The sequence below is a fragment of the Maylandia zebra genome, unplaced genomic scaffold (assembly GCF_041146795.1).
Source record: "Maylandia zebra isolate NMK-2024a unplaced genomic scaffold, Mzebra_GT3a scaffold11, whole genome shotgun sequence".
Taxonomy (NCBI): domain Eukaryota; kingdom Metazoa; phylum Chordata; class Actinopteri; order Cichliformes; family Cichlidae; genus Maylandia; species Maylandia zebra.
The window spans coordinates 888,150-909,524 of record NW_027490041.1 but is presented as its reverse complement, the minus strand read 5'-3'; the positions used below and the strand labels follow the sequence as shown (position 1 = coordinate 909,524).

General features: G+C 41.6%; 2 protein-coding genes across 3 annotated transcripts in view; both read right to left on the bottom strand.

Moving 5' to 3' along the window:
- LOC112433918 (protein NLRC3-like) overlaps nucleotides 1-21,375 on the bottom strand; it is a 255,062-nt gene that overhangs the window by 155,112 nt on the left and 78,575 nt on the right. The window contains exons 1-2 of one of the 2 annotated variants that reach the window (XM_076881305.1): nucleotides 16,127-16,260; nucleotides 14,181-14,243 (exon numbers count right to left, since the gene is read on the bottom strand). The exons of the other annotated variant lie outside the window; for it this stretch is intronic. The gene's annotated coding sequence lies outside the window, so the exon portion shown is untranslated. Of the gene's footprint in view, nucleotides 1-14,180; nucleotides 14,244-16,126; nucleotides 16,261-21,375 lie in introns of those variants that run through there. 2 annotated transcript variants of the gene reach the window in all.
- On the bottom strand, nucleotides 559-13,707 carry LOC143416043 (protein NLRC3-like). Its single transcript, XM_076881406.1, has 3 exons — nucleotides 13,522-13,707; nucleotides 3,184-3,468; nucleotides 559-2,354 (listed from the first exon to the last, which is right to left on the bottom strand). The coding sequence occupies exons 1-3, from the start codon at nucleotides 13,568-13,570 to the stop codon at nucleotides 559-561; spliced, it is 2,130 nt and encodes a 709-aa protein (XP_076737521.1). The 5' UTR covers nucleotides 13,571-13,707.

Here is a 21,375-nt window from a genome sequence, read left to right as displayed (position 1 = left end):
GTTAAAAAATTCCAAGTGTCAAGTTCCTGTGTGTAAATAAAGCCTTCACGTCTAGTAATGTTCAGTTCCTTCACCTTTGTCTGTATTTTGGGTTCACCATGTTGTTCTGGCCACACCGAGGTAACAGATTTATATTTGAAAAACAGAGAGACATGGGGGATTGCAATAAAGATGAGACACAAACCAGACCTTAAAATAAGAACATCTGAAAACGATGTAGGTGCAGTCTGGTAGCTCAAGTATTTGCTTTAAAAAACAGAGCTAGACTCCTGGTTGTTGGAGACAAGTGAACAACTTGAGGATAATAAACCTGTCAGAGGGGCTGAAGGATCAGAGCTCATGTTCTTATAGGCTGGATCTGGATTGTGCTTTGATTCGAGTTGAAGACAAAAATATTTCAGAAATGCTGACATGTCCTACTGGAGAGAAATATTTAAAGTATCATGACTATTTTAGTGACTATTTTTTAATTTTTCTAAAGTGGTAGTGTTCTTTGAACTGAGCACCTCTGATTTATTTCCCATGATTTTAAGAATGAAGCGATGAGTTCATGTTTACTCACAGAGCTTTGTTGGAGGCTTTGACCACTGGCAGCAGCCTCCGAAGAGCCTCCTCTGAAGCAGAGTATTTCTTCAGGTCAAACACATCCAGATCTTCTTCTGATGACAGTAAGATGAAGACCAGAGCTGACCACTGAGCAGGAGACAGTTTACCTGTGGAGAGACTTCCTGATCTCAGGGACTGTTGGATCTCCTCCACTAGAGAACGATCATTCAGTTCATTCAGACAGTGGATCAGATTGATGCTTTTCTCTGCAGACAGATCCTCACTGAGCTTCTCCTTGATGTACTGGACTGTTTCCTGATTGGTCTGTGAGTTACTTCCTGTCTGTGTCAGCAGACCTCGTAGGAGAGTCTGATTGGTCTGCAATGAAAGACCCAGGAGGAAGCGGAGGAACAAGTCCAGGTGTCCATTTGGACTCTGTAAGGCCTTGTTCACAGCACTCTGGTAGAAGTGTTTCTCTGCAGATTCTCCTGTTTCAGACTTCTTGGGGGTTGTTTGTTGTTCCAGCAGATTGAGTCCAGAGTTGCTGAAGGTCAGATGGACATGAAGAGCAGCCAGAAACTCCTGAACACTCAGATGAACAAAGAAGAACACCTTCTTCTGGTACAGTTTTCTCTCCTCTTTAAAGATCTGTGTGAACACTCCTGAGTACACTGAGGCTGCTCTGATATCGATGCCACACTCTGTCAGGTCTGATTCATAGAAGATCAGGTTTCCTTTCTGCAGCTGATCAAAAGCCAGTTTCCCCAGAGACTCCATCATCTTCCTGCTCTCTGGACTCCAGTGTGCATCTGTCTCAGCTCCTCCATCATACTTGACCTTCTTCACTTTGGCCTGAACCACCAGGAAGTGGATGTACATCTCAGTCAGGGTGTTGGGCAGCTGTCCTCCCTCTCTGGTTTCCAGCACATCCTCCAGAACTGTAGCAGTGATCCAGCAGAAGACTGGGATGTGGCACATGATGTGGAGGCTTCGTGATGTCTTGATGTGGGAGATGATGCTGCTGGCCTGCTCCTCATCTCTGAATCTCTTCCTGAAGTACTCCTCCTTCTGTGGGTCAGTGAACCCTCTGACCTCTGTCACCATGCCGACACAGTCAGGAGGGATCTGATTGGCTGCTGCAGGTCGTGTGGTTATCCAGAGGCGAGCAGAGGGAAGCAGTTTCCCCCTGATGAGGTTTATCAGCAGCACATCCACTGAGGTGGACTTTCTAGGGTCAGTTAGGATTGTAGTTTTGTGGAAGTCCAGAGGAAGTCGACACTCATCCAGACCATCAAAGATGAACACAACCTGGAAGTCTTCAAAGCTGCAGATTCCTGCTTCTTTGGTTTCAGTAAAGAAGTGATGAACAAGTCCCACCAAGCTGAACTTTTCCTCTTTCAGCACATTCAGCTCTCTGAAAGTGAATGGAAATATGAACTGGATGTCCTGGTTGGCTTTGTCTTCAGCCCAGTCCAGGCTGTATTTCTGTGTTAAGACCGTTTTCCCAATGCCAGCCACTCCCTTTGTCAGCACTATTCTGATCAGGTATTGTCTTTTGGGTGAGTCTTTAAAGATGTCTTCTTGTCTGATGGTTGTTTCTGGTCTGTGTGGTTTCCTGGATGCTGTTTCAATCTGTCTGACCTCATGTTCCTCATTGACCTCTGCAGTCCCTCCCTCTGTGATGTAGAGCTCTGTGTAGATCTGATTCAGAAGGGTTGGGTTTCCTGCTTTAGCGATGCCCTCAAACACACACTGGAACTTCTTCTTCAAGACAGACTTAAGTTTAGGCTGACACTTCTGAAGAGCATCTGAATCAAAAAAAGGAAAAAAGAAGGAAAAATACAAATCTGGTCTGAAGGAGCTATGTGATGTACTTTGGCCTTTATTTAACCTATCAAGTTTTTAATATACTCATTCTACCAGAAATCAAAAAGGCGCTACAGGAATTCCTAAATGTATTTCCTGAAAACAGCCACATTAAATGTTTTGAACCTACACATCTGTATTGCTTTGCAGCTTTTCATATGTACCTGATGCCAACATGTGCAGGCTAAACAGGTTTCTGCTTTCTGTGCCTCTTCTCCAAACTTTGTAACCAAAAATAACAACATTGAAGTGTCATAACGTTCCCCACTGCTATGTTATTTAAAGACGCATCTGAGAGAGATTCATTAATTCTTCTCATATATTACAATGGCGAAAGACAATGTAAACCGTTTCTGGCCACACAAAACATGTGCTTTACTTTATTATATATAAATGTGGCATTTTTTTCATTAAACATTTAAGTCAAATGACCGATGCTTAAAGAGTGTCCTCTTGTTAGAGAAACACTCTGACTTTTCTTTTTTAAGGCAATCAGTTTGCATGGTTTTTAAAAGTAAAGAACACTTGTGTTTAATTAAATACAGATCACATTAGATCTAAGTAGTTTCACACGTTTATGACGATCATCAAAATTCCTCCATGTAGTTTAGAAAATACATTTGCAGGCATGTAACAAATCCAAACATTCGTCGTAGAATGACGTTCTTGCCCTCTCCTTTTTCTTACAATGAATTCTGAGGTTTCACTTTCACATCTCAACAAACTGCAAGGTGACCATTTTTATTCATGGTATCTGATGCATGACCTCACCTTGTTGAGCAGATGGATCAGAGTTCAAACGCAGCTGAGAGAAAAGAGAAGGATCTTTGATCTGAAGATGCTTGATTGTTATCTTGCATGCTTTGTCTCCTTTTTTCCTCACTGTGTCGATCAAGCTGCGTGCCTTGTCTGCTCTGAGTGGGTTCCCCTCCAGTATCGATTCTTCCTCCAACTTATTTAAGATACCATCACTTACAAGGGCCTCAAGGAGCAGTTTAAGGATTTCTATTGTTACCCTCCAGACAAAGGCTGACCGCACCCTGGCAAGCTCCTCCTCTACAGGAAGAAGAAAGAGACATAAACATGCTTCTCAGTCGAAATCATGTGAAAAATACAGTGGAACCCCGACTTACGAATACCCCATTTAACAAAAAATTCAAGTTACGAAGGCAATGAACGGCAATATTTCTGCCCATGGTACGGCAAAATGCCGGTGTAACGAAATCCGCTGGCTCTGATTGGCTGAGCCTACAATGCCCACAAGGCCTTCGAATCATGTGACAACCCCTTGGCTTCCGTACTCGTGCTTCGCTGTTCCACTTGAACGACATATTGTTGTTCTAGTTAGCAATTAGCCTATCGTTCAGCATCACCTCACTCAAAAGGTGCAATGGCTGTTTCGACTTAAGAAAATTTTCGACTTACGAAAGACCCTCGGGAACGGATTAATTTCGTAAGTCGGGGTTCCACTGTATTCTAACTTTGTTCAATTAACACTTCAACATCTCATCAACAAATACTAAATTTTAGGGTGTGTAGGGTTAAAATGATGCCAGCTTAAAATGAAACCGAAGAAAAAATTGAAACTGAAAAATAATGAAAAATATGAAAAACAAAATCTTGTCATTCATATCCTGCATTCCAGATTAAGTTTAAAATAAGAACGAGTGCAAGTACGAACGTGAGAATTATGTATATTGTAATAGGTATATTGTACCTAAATGATAGTATATTGTACAAACATGAAAAGTATATTGTTAGAACTATATCTAATATTGTTAGAACAATAGTATACTATAATAATAAACTTTTCACGTTATAATGTGACATAGCTCTATTTTTCTTTTGCCTGGGTGGCGGCTCTACGCTTCCGTACTACACTTCTGTATCCAACACTTTTCAATGTGGCCTCACAAAATTATTATGACTACAACAACCATGAAAAGAGTTGGATGGACATTGCTACTCAATCACAGCTGCCTGGTCAATGTTTTTCATTAGTAATTTAGCAAAGTTGATGGTGTGTGTGTCTGTAAGACAGAGAGAGGGAGAGCGAGGGACAGATTTTGTATGATAAGCTTCATGTTATGAAGGCACAGTTTGAGCACTCGGGTCGCATCAGAGCATCAGGCCATATAGTGTGAGACCCTGCATCGTGACCTATGAACTTCTAACCTCTGCGATTTAATTGTACAGTTTGAGCAGGAGCTGAATAACGCGACTGAAAAAAAAAAATCGCACAGTGTTTGCCCAGCTTAATGCAGACTGTTTAAACTAAACAAGCTGCTGTTTCACATAATAAACCCTGTCAGCTGCAGTATTGTCTTCTGTTTTAACAGTTAAAGCAGTAGAGACGAGCTGTTTGCATGTGCGTGGAACTCTAGCGTCATTAACCATGCTAGCTGTTAGCTTATAGCTCACGCTAGCTAACCAGCGAGCAGTTAAAAGGACAGCTGAAGCTGCACAAAATACCCACAAACTTATCTCACTACAATGTAGCGCCGAAAATACGACTCGCAGCTCAAGCTCGACACAGCGTCTGTAACATAAGACTGACATCCAGCTAACCACAGCTAAAAGATATTTAGAGAAAACTTACAGTTTCCTCAGGTTACATGAACTGAGTTGTTTCACGCTGAAAAGTTGGTTTGTTTTGGCTCTCACTGAAGACATAGCTGCTCTTTTGTGCTGCTTTTACCCAATGGTATCTTTTGCAAGTGTGGACGCGTCATCTGTTTGCTCCTTAAATGCTTTTCTTCTTTTATTGATTTTTATGCTGATTTTTTCCCTTTTTTCCGTATGAGCTTACCTGCGATAGCTTCTGGACACTTATAGATCATTAGGACTAAAGTGTTCTTAACAGAAACAGCAACATTTTTATAGTTACCTTATCCTCAGCGCTCCATGTGTCTGTGGCCTAGACACAGCTGAAGCCTGATTACAGTGTCTGGGCACCGAACAGCCCCAATAGCCTGGAAAGGTGCTAACCGCTAGGCTAACTAGCAACAAGATGCCTTCCCTATCCACAGATGACTACCACAGCCTCCTGCAGAAGATTGCAGTACTGGAGACAAAAATTCATCGCTTAGAAGTAAACGTGGAGGTAAATGGACTGTGTGGAAATGAAACAACCTTGCCTTTGATTCAAAACAATGGCGATGAGCAAGCTAGTACACAGCTAAGGAGCACAGATAACATGACCAAGAAAGTAGACTCTGTGCATTATTATAAATCCTCAAGTGATAATCCCCCCTTGGACTGTCTTGGTGCAAAACCAAGACATAAATCATGTCTCCTGGAAGGCGGAGGACGTATCACGGGCAGAGCACAGCGAGCTGAAATCTCTGAAACCGACTGGCCTTCACTTCCTACGAGACAGAGAAGCTCTTCTACCCCTGTATACGAGAGGAAACAGGACTGGACAACAGTGAATAGGAAGGTTAACAACAAACCTCCAAAACAACTGAATGTGAAACTGCACAACAGATTTGCTCCACTATCAAAGGACCCTGGATCTATATCGGACAACCATCCATCTAAAAGCAGCGAAGTAAGGTCTGAAAATCTGTTGAAAAGTAAAAGACCACAGGGAAAGCTAACGGCTAGGCCTGAAACTCTGATTGTGGGTGACTCTGCCGTAAAGGATGTACAAAGGATGTGCGGTAAGAACACTAAAGTCCTCTGCTTTCCTAAGGATATGGTCAACAACCTGAAGGAGAGAATTCTTCAAATTGCAGATGAATATCCAACTGTGACAAACATTGTTCTGCATACAGGGTCAAACGATGTGTCCAAACAACAGTCGGAGGTTCTGAAACGGGACTTTACTGGATTATTAAATACTGTAAACTCTCTGAATGCAGCTGTATTCATCAGTGGACCTGTACCGCCGGTCAGAGGAGGAGACGAGAGATTCAGCAGGTTGTTTACACTGAATAAATGGCTTATATCAGCATGTGCTGACCACTCAGTGCATTTTATCGACAACTTTAATATTTTTTGGGAACGCAGGCATCTGTTTAAAGCAAATGGATTTAATTTTAACAAGTCAGGGGTGAAACTGTTCACCTCCAACTTGTTTTATTCCATACGTCATCCATATGTGCTTGGTGCCAAGGCTGAGATAAACGAGGAGTTATCTCATAAAGAGGAACAAACAGTACTCCAAGAACAGACAAAGCCCAGCAGAAACCTTGAGGAGGAGCTCCATCTGCCCCCACCCGGGAAGAGCCTCAGAAAGGAGAGACATCTGAGGCAAGAAGAGGGGTCCCTATTTGCCTCCAACTCTCTCAACAACACCAACGACCAGGACCAGGGACCACGATCTTCCCCAGTCCCCCAAACCCCTGACAGGCCATCACCCTCCTCCCCCTCCCTTTCTCCCTCCTCCCCACACCTGAAATTCACTGAGGAGATGATGGAGCGGGTCAATGCTGGGCTCAGATCTACCCCCCGTCCCAATCCCTTTTTGTCCCCCATAAACCCCCCACCAGAGCGGCCAAAGGTTCGCCATCGAGCCCCGCCCTCATCAGAGCAATCGAAGTCACATTGCCCAGCCTCGCCCCCCTTAGTTCCTCCTTACCACCTTCATGCTTTGTCTCCACAGTCTGATGTGTTTAGGGTCCGGGCTGCGAGGATTATGGCAGTGGTGACTTTTCCCAGGAGAAGCTGGGACCCTGTTTACTAGAAGGTTTTAAAATCTCTGTACTTTTAGGTGACAGAAGGAGACATGTGGCCTGGTCAAAACACAGAGAGCTGCACTCTAAAAGATCTTTAAACATAGTAAACATACCTTGTGTGCCACAGACTGCTCCCAAACACGAGGGGACAAGTAATACCTCTAAAACACTTAAGTTGGCTTTATTAAACGTTAGATCTTTAGCTGGGAAAACATTTTTAATTAATGATTTAATCACTGAGCACAGCCTTGATTTTATGTTTTTAACTGAAACTTGGTTGGACCAAAGTAACAGTGGAGCTGTTCTCATCGAGACGACCCCTCCTAACTACAGTTTTATCAGTGAGGCCAGGGTGAGCAGGAGAGGAGGAGGGGTTGCTGTCTTATTTAATGAATCATTTCAATGTAAGCAGCTATCTCCTGGAAGTTTTCAGTCTTTTGAATATGTGGCTTTACAGCTGAAGGCCCCATCCAAAGTTGTGTTTCTTAATGTTTACAGGCCTCCCAAATACTGCACAGACTTTTTTAATGACCTCAGTGAACTGCTGTCTGTGATCTGTGTTGATTTCGACTGTGTAATTATTGCTGGGGATTTTAACATCCATGTGGACAACCCTCAGGACAAAGGGACTAAAGACCTGAGTAACACTCTGGGCAACTTTGGGCTGACTCAGCATGTAACAGAGGCCACACATAATAGAGGACACACTCTTGACCTACTGATCTCCAAAGGCCTGAGCATTTCAAAGGTTACTGTGTCTGATGTGGGCCTGTCTGATCATTACTGTGTTTTCTTTGAAAGTAAAATCTCAGCCCCCACAAATATATCAACAACAGTGATCACAAAACGGTGTATAACTGAACACAGTAGTGCAATTTTTTACCAGGTCTTCCCATTAACACCTGACCTGCCCAGAGGGTCAGTCAATGAGCTCGTCAATAGCTTCAATGCTAACATGTTAAATGTAATGGACACTATTGCTCCCATTAAGGTGAAGGTTATCTCTGGAAGGAAAAAGTCTCCATGGAGAAACTCCACACTGGTGAAAAATGAAAAAAGAGAGTGTAGGAAAGCTGAGCGCAGATGGAGAAAAACAAACCTCCAGGTTCATTATGACATTTATAAAGAGAAACTTCACAATTATAATTTACAACTGAGGAATGCAAGGAGGTCCTACTTCTCTGACATCATCACTAAAAACAGCCATAATGCTCGGGTCTTATTTTCTACAGTTGACAGGCTAACAAACCCTCCTGTGTCAGTGGCAGCTGAACTTCATTCGACCATGGCCTGCAATGACTTTGCCAAATTCTTCACAGACAAAATCCAAAAGATTCGACAAGCAATTGGTACATCAACAGCAGATCCAGGATATGTACTGTATCCAAACAGTTTCAACCTATTAACAGCAAAGACCTGGAGGACATCTTAGGTCAACTGAACTCCTCCTCTTGCTGTTTAGATGTCCTGCCAACAAGTTTTTTCAAAAAGGTCTCAAAGACTTTAGAGTCAGACCTGTTACAGATCGTCAACTTTTCTTTATTATCAGGTGTGTTTCCAGAATCACTAAAAACTGCTGTAATCAAACCTATACTGAAAAAGGACAATCTTGACAAGACACAAATGAACAACTACAGGCCGATCTCAAATCTCCCGTTTTTAAGTAAGATCATTGAAAAAGCAGTTTCTCAACAGCTCAGTTACTTCTTAAAACAGAATAACTACTACGATGCCTTCCAGTCAGGTTTTAGACAGAACCACAGCACTGAAACCGCTCTGACCAAAGTGTTTAATGACATATGTCTGAATATAGACAGTGGAAAAATGTCAGTCTTAGTTTTACTGGATCTCAGTGCAGCATTTGATACAGTTGACCACAACATATTACTCAAACGACTGGAGAACTGGGCAGGTCTTTCAGGAACTGTACTAAACTGGTTCAAAACATACTTAGAAAACAGGAAATACTTTGTATCAATAGGTAACTTCACATCTGAGCAGACAAGTATCACATGTGGAGTTCCCCAAGGTTCCATCTTGGGACCCTTTCTGTTTAACATTTACATGTTCCCACTGGCACAGATTATAAAGAACAACAAAATAAACTGTCGTAGCTATGCAGATGACACACAAATATATATCACAATGTCACCAGGAGACCAAGGCCCCGTACAATTTTCTCCAGCTAAACAAAAACAAACTGAGGTAATAGTCTTTGGCGCCAAAGAAAAACGATTACAGGTCACCAGAGAACTTCAATCTATACATCTAAAAACCACAAACCAGGCGAGAAATTTGGGTGTAGTGATGGATGCAGACCTAAACTTAGAAAAACACATTAAGACAATAACAAAGTCAGCTTACTATCACCTCAAGAATATTTCAAGGATAAAAGATCTGATGTCTCAACAGGACCTGGAAAAACTAGTCCATGCATTCATCTTTAGTAGGCTTGATTACTGTAACAGCATCTTTACAGGTCTACCTAAAAAATCAGTCAGACAACTACAGCTCATTCAGAACTCTGCTGCTCGAGTCCTCACTAAGACCAAAAAAGTGGACCACATCAGTCCAGCTCTGAGGTCTTTACACTGGCTGCCTGTCCATCAGAGGATAGACTTTAAAGTTCTGATGCTGGTCTATAAAGCTCTGAATGGTTTAGGACCAAAATACATCAGTGACCTCCTGACCCAGTATGAACCTTCCAGATCCCTCAGGTCATCTGGATCCGGTCTTTTATCAGTTCCCAGAGTCAGAACCAGACACGGAGAAGCTGCATTCAGCTTTTATGCTCCTTATATCTGGAACAAACTCCCAGAAAGCCTCAGATCAGCTGAAACACTCAGTTTATTTAAATCCAGGTTGAAGACTCACCTGTTCTCAGCTGCATTTGAATAAAGCACCAAATCCACACTTTAAGCTTAAATTTCAAAACTTACATTAACTACTGATTTTATCTACTGTTCTGATCTGTTTTGATTTTATATACTGTTTTGTTTGTTTGTTTGTTTGTTTGCTTGTTTTAATCAATTTTAAATCATGCTTTTTATTTGTTTTGGTTTCTAATGTCTCTGTAAAGCACTTTGAATCACCTTGTTGTTGAATTGTGCTATACAAATAAATTTGCCTTGCCTTGCCTTGCCTTTAAGCGAAACATTCTTTGTATGTGAGGAAAATGCTGTTCATCCTCTTCAGCTCTAGCGTAGACAACTGGCTTTGCCATGTTTTCATGTGTGTCTTCTTTCCGTGCGTCCGCTACTTTGAAACGCTTGGGCCGCTCTGCCCGCCACAGTTTCAAGCTGGTCATGTGACTGCATGGCCACATCTGATTGGTAAAAAAGTTACCGCAAACTCCACTGGCGGCATGTTATCTAATGTGTTAAACTAATTATTTTTTAAAAAGTAACGAGTCAAATTTTGGAAATGTAGCAGAGTAAAAGTACCGTTTCTTCTTCACAAATGTACTCAAGTAAAAGTAAAAAGTATCGTGCAAAAAGGGTACTTTAAAAGTAAATTTTTTTTCCAAAAACTTACTCAAGTAAATATAACGGAGTAAATGTAACTCGTTACTACCCACCTCTGCAGACGGGCAAGTATACAGGTATACTATGAACAAATATACATATATAAAGATGAAGCACTGTGAGGTAAACAGATCTACAGAGTGCTATGAAAATATCTACAGTAGTGGAAGCGTAGCTCTCTGAACAGACTATAACAGTGTAGGCACTATAACAGAGACTACACCATGTCAGTGTCCTAAAACTACAGCAGTAACCAACGTGGTGAATGTTGATAATGAAAGGATCATGGTCACTGGGGGGAGGAGTGTAGAAGGGTTAGGTGAGTGTGGATGGAAAGGCTCAGCGGGGACTGAGTTCAGTAGGGTGACAGCTGTGGGGAAGAAGCTGTTCCTAAACCTGCTGGTTTTAGTCTGAAGGCTCCTGTAGCGCCTCCTGGAGGGGAGGAGGAGCTGGAAGAGTTTATTGGCAGTATGAGAGGAGTCTGAGAATGATGCATACTCTGCGTAGAAATCTCTTTTTGAGCGTTGTGTGATGGAGAACTTTGCTTTGTGTAATGTTATAAATACTTGGATAATCCTCAGAGTCTCTGGACTTTTACTTAGAGATATTATATTCAGTCCTGTGGATAGTTATATATTTAAAAATATATGATCCTCTCTGGTTACTCTGGTATGAATGACTCTGAATCACTTAATGGTAAATAACACACTATTTGCAAATTTGCAAACTGTGAAAGAATTCCAGATGACAAGTCTGTAGTTCGACATACAAGTGACGACCTTTGACCTTCATCAGTTTTTATTTAATTGTGTCAGAGAAACTCAAACGTGCTCTTCATGCAGCTGAGTACATTCAGTGTTTAAAACGGAAGCTGTGCAGGTCTGAGATCAGCAGCTTTGTGAAACACCAAGCTGAGGTCCTGTTAATGCTGATATATAGTGACACAGTTACATTTCAATTTAATTCAATTTTATTCATATAGCGCCAAATCACAACAACAGTCACCTGAAGGTGCTTTATATTGTACAGTAGATCGTACAATAACAGATACAGAGAAAAACCCAACATTCATATGATACATGGGTGATTAATCCTTTTGACTTTGTTTTTAACCATAAAACAGCTGCAGCTTTCACTACAGCACATGTGGTGCTTTAACCTTTGTACTGTTTGCATCAGTTCATTCTGCAGTTAACATGTGAACATGTTGGATGATCTGTCTGCTGTCACTGGGTGGTGTTGAGGTCTGAATCAGCTCCTGTAATCACAAAGAGAACAGAACCATCACAAACTGAAATATAAAGTTTATCTCAAATCTGAAATAGAGCTGATCCTTCTGTCCTCACACACCCAGGATCTGAAGTTCTTCTCTTACATTTCTTTAGTTCTTCAGCTCTGCTCACATACGAGCTGTTTATTTCTTAAAGCCGTATATACCAACAGATTTTCCAATATAATGTTAACCTTTGAGTTGTTGGTGCTTTGTGAATGTGAATCTGCATACATGAGCAGACGGAGCAGGTTTCAGTCCTGGTTCAGTCTGCTGCTGCACCGTGGTCACCAACATACAGAGGTATCATAACAAATATTAATGCTTTTTTCCCTCTCAAAGGATGTAAGCTGTACTGCACATGTAACTTTGTGAACTTACCTCAATAAGAATGATTCAGACTGTTTTATTTAACCTGAATATTTGAAACAAACTTAGTAAAAACAATACACAGAGTCAGTGCTAAAAATGTAATCCGAGGAAAAATGAAACACACATTTTAACTTAAGCTGCCAAGCAGAAGTATTTGGTTTGAGTACATAAATATAAGGCTTTGCTATTTAATCTGTAATTAATGATTAATGAGGGGTTACTAAAGTGCAAGCCTTTTTTAAAATATGTGTTAATATCCTTACAGATGTGGCAAAAGAGTGAAAACATGCTGCTGTTTGCACATATTGAATAATCAGCTCTGCACAGGAGCTGCAGCAGAGTGCAGCCTGTTGCTCTTACAGTGTAATACTCATAATAAAAGTACAGTAACTGTGGTTAGTTACTGACTGAGCAGCCCCGGTGCGTTTCTGCTCATTTCGTTCACCTGCACGGGTTAGCTAAACAAACTTTACAAAACAAGTTTTGCTGATAGCCGAGTGCCCATCTTAGCTAGCTAGCTAAGGATGTTAGCTACAGATTAGCTTACAAACACCTTTCACTTACCAAAAATATTGTGGCGGCTCTCAGGTCCTTCTGTCAGGCAGACACTGAAGAACACCTGAGTCTGTCAGTTTGAAACAGTCGGTAAACGCTGGACCTCCTCTCAGCGTCCCCGCTCTATGTGCCGTTCAGAGATACGCAAGTTTCTTCATGACTGCGGCTGCTGCAGATATTAGGTCGTCCATGATTTCTACAGTCACTGGTCAGCAATATAATGTGCGCAAACATATGTGGCTCATATATGTGGCTCTGAAGCCCCGCCCCTCAAGCGCACCCTCAGATGCCGAAGCAGTGCCAACTAATTGAAGCTGAAAAAATAACTGTACGTGGAAAAAAACGATGTAAGTGTGAAAACCACATGAACAGTGAGTTTTTCTTTAAATTTCTATATTTATGTTTTTTCACTATCATTTCACTTTCAATACATTTGTTTCAGTTTCAATATTTCTTCAGTTTCATTTTAAGGTGGCATCGTTTTAACCTCATATGTGGGTTCAAAGTACAAAAAAGTCCAGTTGTTTCTCTGCCAAACTCCTTAGACTGGAAGTTCTCATGTTATATTAATGTCCCACAGAAAGATTAAGGCAAAGATTAGGACAGGTTACAACTCGTGAATTTCATGTACTTATCACAGTTACAAAAAAGAATCTGCCTGAAGTCTATACATCCATACGTCTCATCATACAAAGCACTGATCTCCTACCTGCTGATGGAGCTGCTTTGGCTGGCTGTTCTTTAGGTTCTTCCATCATCTTTCTATAAAAACACGAGAAGATGATTTTACCAAAAGAAACAGTGAACACAGTCTGGGTGTCACATCATATGAATTTGTGTCATGGTTTAGTGTACGGGCCACACACACTGAAACTGATCTGTGTGAAAGAACACATCGATGACATGTGAATGTAGTGATAACCTCATCATAATAGAGGTTTTTACTTTTTCACATATTTGTTCAGTATAATGATTAAATAATCTGACAATACAAACCTAAAATACTTTGTTCCCTGTCTGCGACTTTGTGCGTCTCTGCTGTTAATGCTTAAAGGAAGTTTTAAACTTAAAATCCTTCCCCACATATGTGACTGTGGTCTCTGGGGCCATTATCCTGAAACACTGGGGCTCAGCCCTGAAAGCTTTGCTATCTTCACCTGATAACAGCAGCTGTTTAAAGTTACTGAGTTTGACAGGGAAGTGAATGTAAATGTGAGACACTGTGTGCTCACAGCTAAAGGCTGCAGTCAGCTGTGTCAGAGCGTCCAATGATCCTTTAATAAACACTCAGAGCTCCATGTTGATGAAGCTGTCATGTGTGAGCTTGTGAGGCTCCTTTAAACTGGCTCTGCTCTGTCAGATGCTCACCTCTTCTTCACTGTCTCATCAATCTGCTGCACTCTTCATCTCCTCCTCTCTCTCTCTGCTGTCCTGTTTAAAAAAACAAACAAATCAGCGTTAGCCAATCAAACTCTGTGCAGATGCTGCAGCTACAGCTGATATGTCATTCAGCTGTTCATCAATCAGCTTCTGCTGCTGTTTATTCTGCTCTTACTCTGAACACGTGCAGATCTAGGAAGATTTTCTTGGGGTGTCAAAATCAAAGCGTTTGTTTTTTCAAACACATGTGCAGGTGTTACACATGGTTTTCATAAAGTAGCAGCCAGTTGAGGAGGATGACTCTGAGGATGATGAGGTAACTTTTACAAACATGAGAAACCTCATAGATGGGAGCCAGGAATCATAAAACTAAAATCAGTTGGCGTTATCATCACACCTAACGCGTTATTTACGAACACGTTAGTCCCAACACTGATTGTTACAGGATACAGCAGCAGGGAAAAGTTCTGGACTGTCACGATTGGTCAGAATTAGCCCAACAAAATATAACCAATTTTACCTTTTTCTAAAGACAGAAAACACATCTAGTCCTTTTTTCTTTTACATATATTTTTTTAATTAATCAACAATAAAGCTCAACGCTACACCAGCTTCTAGCTTTGATTGACACAAAACTTAAAAATCAGCCTAATTCTGAGGACTCACTGCATGACACTCACAGTCTTTGTCATTGTTGATTCTTAGCTCACAAACAGTTCTTATGAGGACTAACTAGTGGTGAAGGTTTAGCTCTTCATAAAGTTACAGGAGGATAAAATAAACATGAGATTGTTGAAATAATCCTGTCTGATCACACGTGTGGACAATAAACGCTGTAACAGAAAATGAACAGTAATGTAACGACACTCATCTCTCACGTCTGCACTAAACTAAAACGTCACTACTTCCACATCTAGTTTGTTTTAATGGAGGCGGAGTCTCCCTGCCCAGTGCGCGCTCAGGATAATTAACTTGTCACAACACAGGAAGTGAGCGCATGAAAATCAGAAAATCAGGTCTAGAAACGCAGTGAGGGAAATGAAGTGAAAGATCTTCGTTTTAACTGACAGGTTTCACACTCAGAGACCTGCAACAACATGAAAACACATCACTGTAACACTCAAAACTCAATCATATGAAATCATAACTGAAGGACTGTGATGATGTTGTGTTATGGAGCGTCTGCTGAGTCCAACCTCTAAGAATTACGAGTCTGGACTTTAATGATTAATGATTCAAAATTCAGACATCAAAGTTTCTCACATTACAGAATCAGATGAACAGACATGAAGGGATATTTGTGGTTTTATGCACAGAGTCAGAGTCAGACTCAGAGGTGTTCCTCGTGATGTTTGGTGATGGAAACAGTCTCATCGACGTTTCCATCACCAAACTAGAGAAACTAGTAGCTGCACGCAGCAGAGTTTAGCACAGCTGATCTCTGTGACACATCAACAGGAACAACATGTTGTTAAACAGGACTGTATAAAGACTCAGAGTCTGACTCACACCTGAACAATGAGGCTGTGCAGCATCGTCCTGTCACACCTGCTAAACCACTCGTATCAGTTTGAGCCCGAACAGTAACACGGTCACATGACCGACGAGGCCAACGCGCCCAGACGAACGTCTTCCTCGTGGAACTAACTTGTTCCTGTTATCAGATTTGTGAGCAGCAGCTGAAACTGCCACACGAATAAATGTTCTTCAAACTGTTTGATTCCAGCCAATCAATAATCTATAATCATGAGGATTCAAACACAAGAGCTGAACGTGTGGTTACATTGTAACCTTGGTTCTCTGAGTGAGAGACTCTCTCCCCTCTGTCACATATGGAACAGAGGGGAGAGAGAGTGTCGGTGTGATGGAGGACATCAGGTCCAAACATCACAGAAACAAACAAACTGTTAAAGGAGGAAACAAAGCAAACTTACAGTTTCTTCACACAGAGACACCAACAACAAGCTCCACTGTCCCACTCTGATCCTGTCTCCTCCTCTTTTATTCTTGCTCTGAGCTCTTTTTGGGTGTGTGTTTCTGTCTCCACCCACAGGAATGCATTGATACACTGTTGATAACGACTCGAGAGCAGACGTGTTACAGAAAAATAACCTAAACACCTAAATAACGTAAAATAAACAGAATATTTATTAATATGTTTAATTTCTCTTTAAAAGCTTTTCTTCTCCTCAAATCCTTTGTTTAAGTTCAATCTAAGGAAAGAAAAGCGTCTTCTTTAAGTTTCTCAAAGAAGTCCACGATCTGTAGGCTCATGGAAATTCATTTTGTTGTTCTTTGAGCAGAAACACCAGAGTGTAGAGCAGGAAAACTATCCCAGCAGGACGTCTCTGTTGGGGAAATATCCCAGTTATTCCCCTGAGCCTGGTTAGTGAACTGAGTCAGAGCTGTTCATCGATCCTACAGGTACTAACATACAAACACGATCAGCAGCTTCTCTCATATGGAGAACACACTTCAACATCTGCAGCAAATCCTGTGTTTTATGTTGATGTGACCAACATCTTGTGTTGAGTCTTTGAAGATGAGGAGCCAAACACAGACAGTGGATCCAGAAGGACTGTTTATTCAGGGCTTTAATACGACTGAACTGATGCTTCACATCCTGTTTAGAGACGATCGACCAACACAGGCTCAGTCCTCACTCATCACACGGACTTCAGTCACACTGGGATCAACAGAGGAGACTGTTCACCATCACAGTTCAGCAACAATAATCAGAGCTTTTCTCTGCCTGTCTTGGTGAGGATCACATGTTCTGACACACAAAATATCTTCTGCTTTAACTCGTCTCTCTTTTTTAGTTTGGTTGTCGTGTTTTTTACTCTTTGTTCCTGTCAGTGTCAAATATGAGAGCAAACTGTTTTATGCAGGAGCCAAACCAACACCAAGCTGACCAAGAGAACCAATAACACCACCAGAATTTATTATCCAGACTTTACTGACAGATTTATGTGCAAGTAAAGCTGTTTTTTAAATTATGTTCACTGCTTTCAGCCAAGGAAGCATTCGTTCTTAAAAGTTCACGAAACGAGTAAATCCAGTTCAGCAGAGTTCCAGTTTGTAGCACAGCTGATCTCAGCTGATCAACAGTAACAACAGTAGGGGTGGGCCATAGAAACGATATACGATAGAAACGATATAAATTTGGCCAACGATAGAGATTGTGACTATACCGCATGTTGATGATGTCATCAAGCTGCGCCTGTTTTGGTCGAAAGCATCGCAGCAGCTACAACAATTATCATCTGCAATTATGGCGGGCGACAGTCATAGCAAAGAGATGAAGCACTATTGAAATATGGCGAAAGCCAAAAAGTTAGCATTCATCCTCCAGCTTCACTGTGCTAATGTTATGCTAACATAGCTGTGTCGCTAGCAGTCATGTAGCACAACATTATATACCAGGTAGTCCAACTTCAGTAACCCTGCAAACGCCACTGCTGTTTAGTCTTCATTTATGTTGGAAGTGATAGCAGAGCTGTACGTTTGAATTAGTTTCAAAAATCTCTCAGTCAGAATATGCTATGAAATGTTTAGGTGGAAACTAGCGAGCTAACTTCCTGTTAACTTCTAACTCCGTTAAATTTAATAAATTCTGTTTTCATGGATGCCTGGATGTAGGGCTGCTCGATTATGGCAAAAATGATAATCACGGTTATTTTCATTGAAATTGAGATCTCGATTATTTGACAATATTTATTTAACAATAACAATGTGTTGAATAATGACTTTAAAGGTTGTCAAAAAATAATATTAAATAGTGTGCAAATACTGATAACAGTGCAAATGTTTGCAATATAAAAAAATAAATGAAAAATGTAAACATCTATGTTTAGTGAACTTTGCAGTGTTGCTCTGTGGTGCAGCTACGACACCGTAGCAAAGTTTACACACAGTCTACTTGATCCACGTCTGACTGAACCCATGTTTCCAAACCACTGAAGTTTTTTTACCTCTTTTCAACCAACGGCAGTCACTCTCCTCTCCAAATAACTTCTGTTTAGCTTTCCAAGCTTCCCTCGGGTCCTCTTAATCAGCGGTCCCCAACCCCCGGGCCTCGGACCGGTCCCGGTCGGTGAGTCGTTTGGTACCGGGCCGCGAGAGTTGAGGCTCAGGTGTGAAATGTATAGTTTTCAGGGTTTTTATCGGTTTTCCATGTTATTTTGTTATCGTTTTTATCGTTGACTTGGTTTTCCTGGGTCTTTTCACGTGTGTTATGAATAAATTTTCTTTTTTTCGGTACCGGCACTAGTTTTATTTTGTTGTATTTATCCGCGACACCTTAAAGGCCGGCCCGTGAAAATATTGTCCGGCATAAACTGGTCCGTGGAGCAAAAAAGGTTGGAGGCCGCTGCTCTTAATTGTTGTGACACGTGTTCGAAATGCAGAGAGGTGCGCTTGATTTGCCACACGGAGCAGCGCGAGAGTAAAGCACGAGGGAGGGGCTAATAATCGGCTCAGTCATTTTTAATGATCGTTGAAAGCCCAGATCGTAATCGAGATTAAAATTCCATTAATTGAGCAGCCCTACCTGGATGTTAAACTTAATTGTTACACCTGGTAAAGCAGCAACGCTGATGATTTAATTAAAGATGAAAGAATTTAGACCATTTTTAACTCTTTGTGTTCGTTTGACTTTGGTACCTGAAGCTGTCGGAGTTTAGGACCCAGATTACTCCGTGAAGCTCCTCCCTACGGCAGCCGTAATGCTCTGACGATCCATCAAGCAGTGCTGCTTACCAAAGTTGTACTAAAACATTTTTAACAGATTTCTGCAGCCAAAATCGGTTCGAGGTCAGTAAGCACAACCAGAATTCATACATAAGGCACACTCTCGATTTTTGAGGAAATTAAAGGATTTTAAGTGTGGAAAATATGTTATACAGAAGAATATATCGTGATATGGATTTGAGGCCATATCGCCCAGCCCTAAACAACAGGTTATTAAACACATCAGTTTGATCTACAGATCAGATCATACATCAGGTTTACTTCATGTAAAATAAACGTCTCACTCTATGAGCTCCATCAGTCTGTGTACCTCCTCATTGTCATTTCTGAGCAGAGTTTACCTGCACACTTCCTCATGTCTGACAGTGTCACAGTGTGTGTGTGTGCCAACATTAACCAGCTTATCATCAGCTCCTTGTGCTTCATGAATAACTCAGACTGACAGAGTGATGAACAGAGCACAGAGGGAGGCTCTGCTCTGGTCCATCAAGCAGGATTCACATAGTAACATGTTTTTCCTTTGAACACTTCATTGTGTTTAACTTGAAACAGATTAAAAAGTGTTCGATTGTGCACTTCACACAGTCCTGAGTCACAGAGGCTTAAATGTGTTTGATTCTGAGAGGCTTTACTCCTGCATCAACATCAAGTATATGTAGGATTTAAACCGCAGTGAAAACATCCTTAAATATTGATGGTGTGTGAGAGAGTCTGTATTTACTTCTGATTATCTCTGTTTGCAGTGACCCTGAACTGAGCTGGAGCAGCTTCATGTTGTTTTGACGTCACTCAGTAAAACCTGAATGTCGGCTTCTGAAGAACAAACTGGTTTCATCTGTTTCCAGTTAAAGGGACGATCATTGTTCCACCAGTGATGTTGGATCCAAAGTTTCATTCAGATCGTTTTAAACTGTTTATCAAAGACAAATGTTTGAGTGCAGAGTTACTGACTGATAACCAGAGTGGATTCAGCCAATCATCAAATCATCTCATTGGTTTTATTTTATGTAAATACAAACGTCTCACTTCCTGATCTGCTCATAAAGTTCCTAAAGACAAACTGTTAAAGGAGGAAACAGAGCAAACTTACAGCTTCTTCACACACCAACAACAAGCTGCACAGCTGCACACTAAACACAGACACACAGGTGATTCCTGGAAGGAGGCGGGGCTTCACCTGAAGCAGGACAGGTGGAGACTTGATAGGAATTTTCCCCGTACAGGGAGGAGGCTGATCTTCAGATGAGTTCCTGTTAAATCTGACGAAACAAAGTTAAAAGTGGACTCAGTCTTGTCTGATTTCACTCTGTTTTTCACTGAGCAGGTTTAAGTTTTATTAATGAAAATCAGCAGAGCTTGGTACTGATGGAAGACCCTCCTCTAATCGTTGTCATTCAGAGTGATCCAACCTGTTTGTGAATGCAGCTCACAGACTCTCCACATTTCCACACGACTTAAATGGTAAATGGCCTGCATTTGTATAGCGCTTTACTCTACATTCAGTCATCCACCCATTCACACACACATTCACACACTGGTGATGGCAGCTACATTGTAGCCACAGCTGCCCTGGGGCGCACTGACAGAGGCCAGGCTGCCGGACACTGGCGCCACCGGGCGAGTCCCTTCATGCATCGTTGACCAACGTGGACGTGGTGGAGTAACAGTTGTGGAGAATGCAACAGCTGAGGTTTGAGAAAAGGAGCTAATAGCCAAGGTCAGCGGCTCTCCTACTTCCTCATAAGGAAACTTCTCAGGTGGATGTCTTTCTCTGTCAGAGCGCCTCCACCTTACTGGCTGTGGTGCAGTGAGATCTGAGTCAGTCTTGGTAGGAGTCAAGTCAGGTTCATCAATCACAACATGGTCTGAAGACCAAGCACCTGAGTGAACATAGTCAACACGACTTGTGCCAAAGACTTCAGGTGTGTCAGGTTGGTGGGTTTGCCAACCAGGTAAGGACATTTCTGGTATAACAGTGTCAGAGAAGTTCTGACGTGCACTGTTGGGCTTCCTGTTAGACTCTCTTGGTAAACCTCAGAGCCTGACGTCTACAAACCAACTGTCCTTTGACATTTTTAGATGTGGGGTCAAAAGCAGAGCTGATCGAGGATTTCAGTGATGGCTCCAAATATCTAACCTGCACTTTTACATAGCAGCTGCTCCGTCTGTCAGTAATTTAAAAACTTTTAATGAGCTGCTGTTTCTCACTGACCGTTAGCTGTAGCTGAGCAGGATATCATTGCATTTGAATCCTCCTCGCTCTCTTTAACCCGAGTTCCTTCTGATTGGTTTCCTGGTTCTACAAAGAGAGTCTGCTGCCTGAGGGCCCCACCTCCTCCTCCACCTACTGCTGTGGACATTTACAAAACGTCAATCCAAGAAAAATTGTCTGGTTTGTAATAGATAGTCATTTTTTATTAGAGTCTACAGC

Coding starts and splice junctions, on each gene's coding strand:
- LOC143416043 (XM_076881406.1), bottom strand. CDS start 13,570: ATGATGGAAGAACCTAAAGAACAGCCAGCCAAAGCAGCTCCATCAGCA. Junction 3,469..13,521: donor CAAAGCAGCTCCATCAGCAG/GTAGGAGATCAG, acceptor TTCTTCCTGTAG/AGGAGGAGCTTGCCAGGGTG. Junction 2,355..3,183: donor TGATCCATCTGCTCAACAAG/GTGAGGTCATGC, acceptor TTTTTGATTCAG/ATGCTCTTCAGAAGTGTCAG.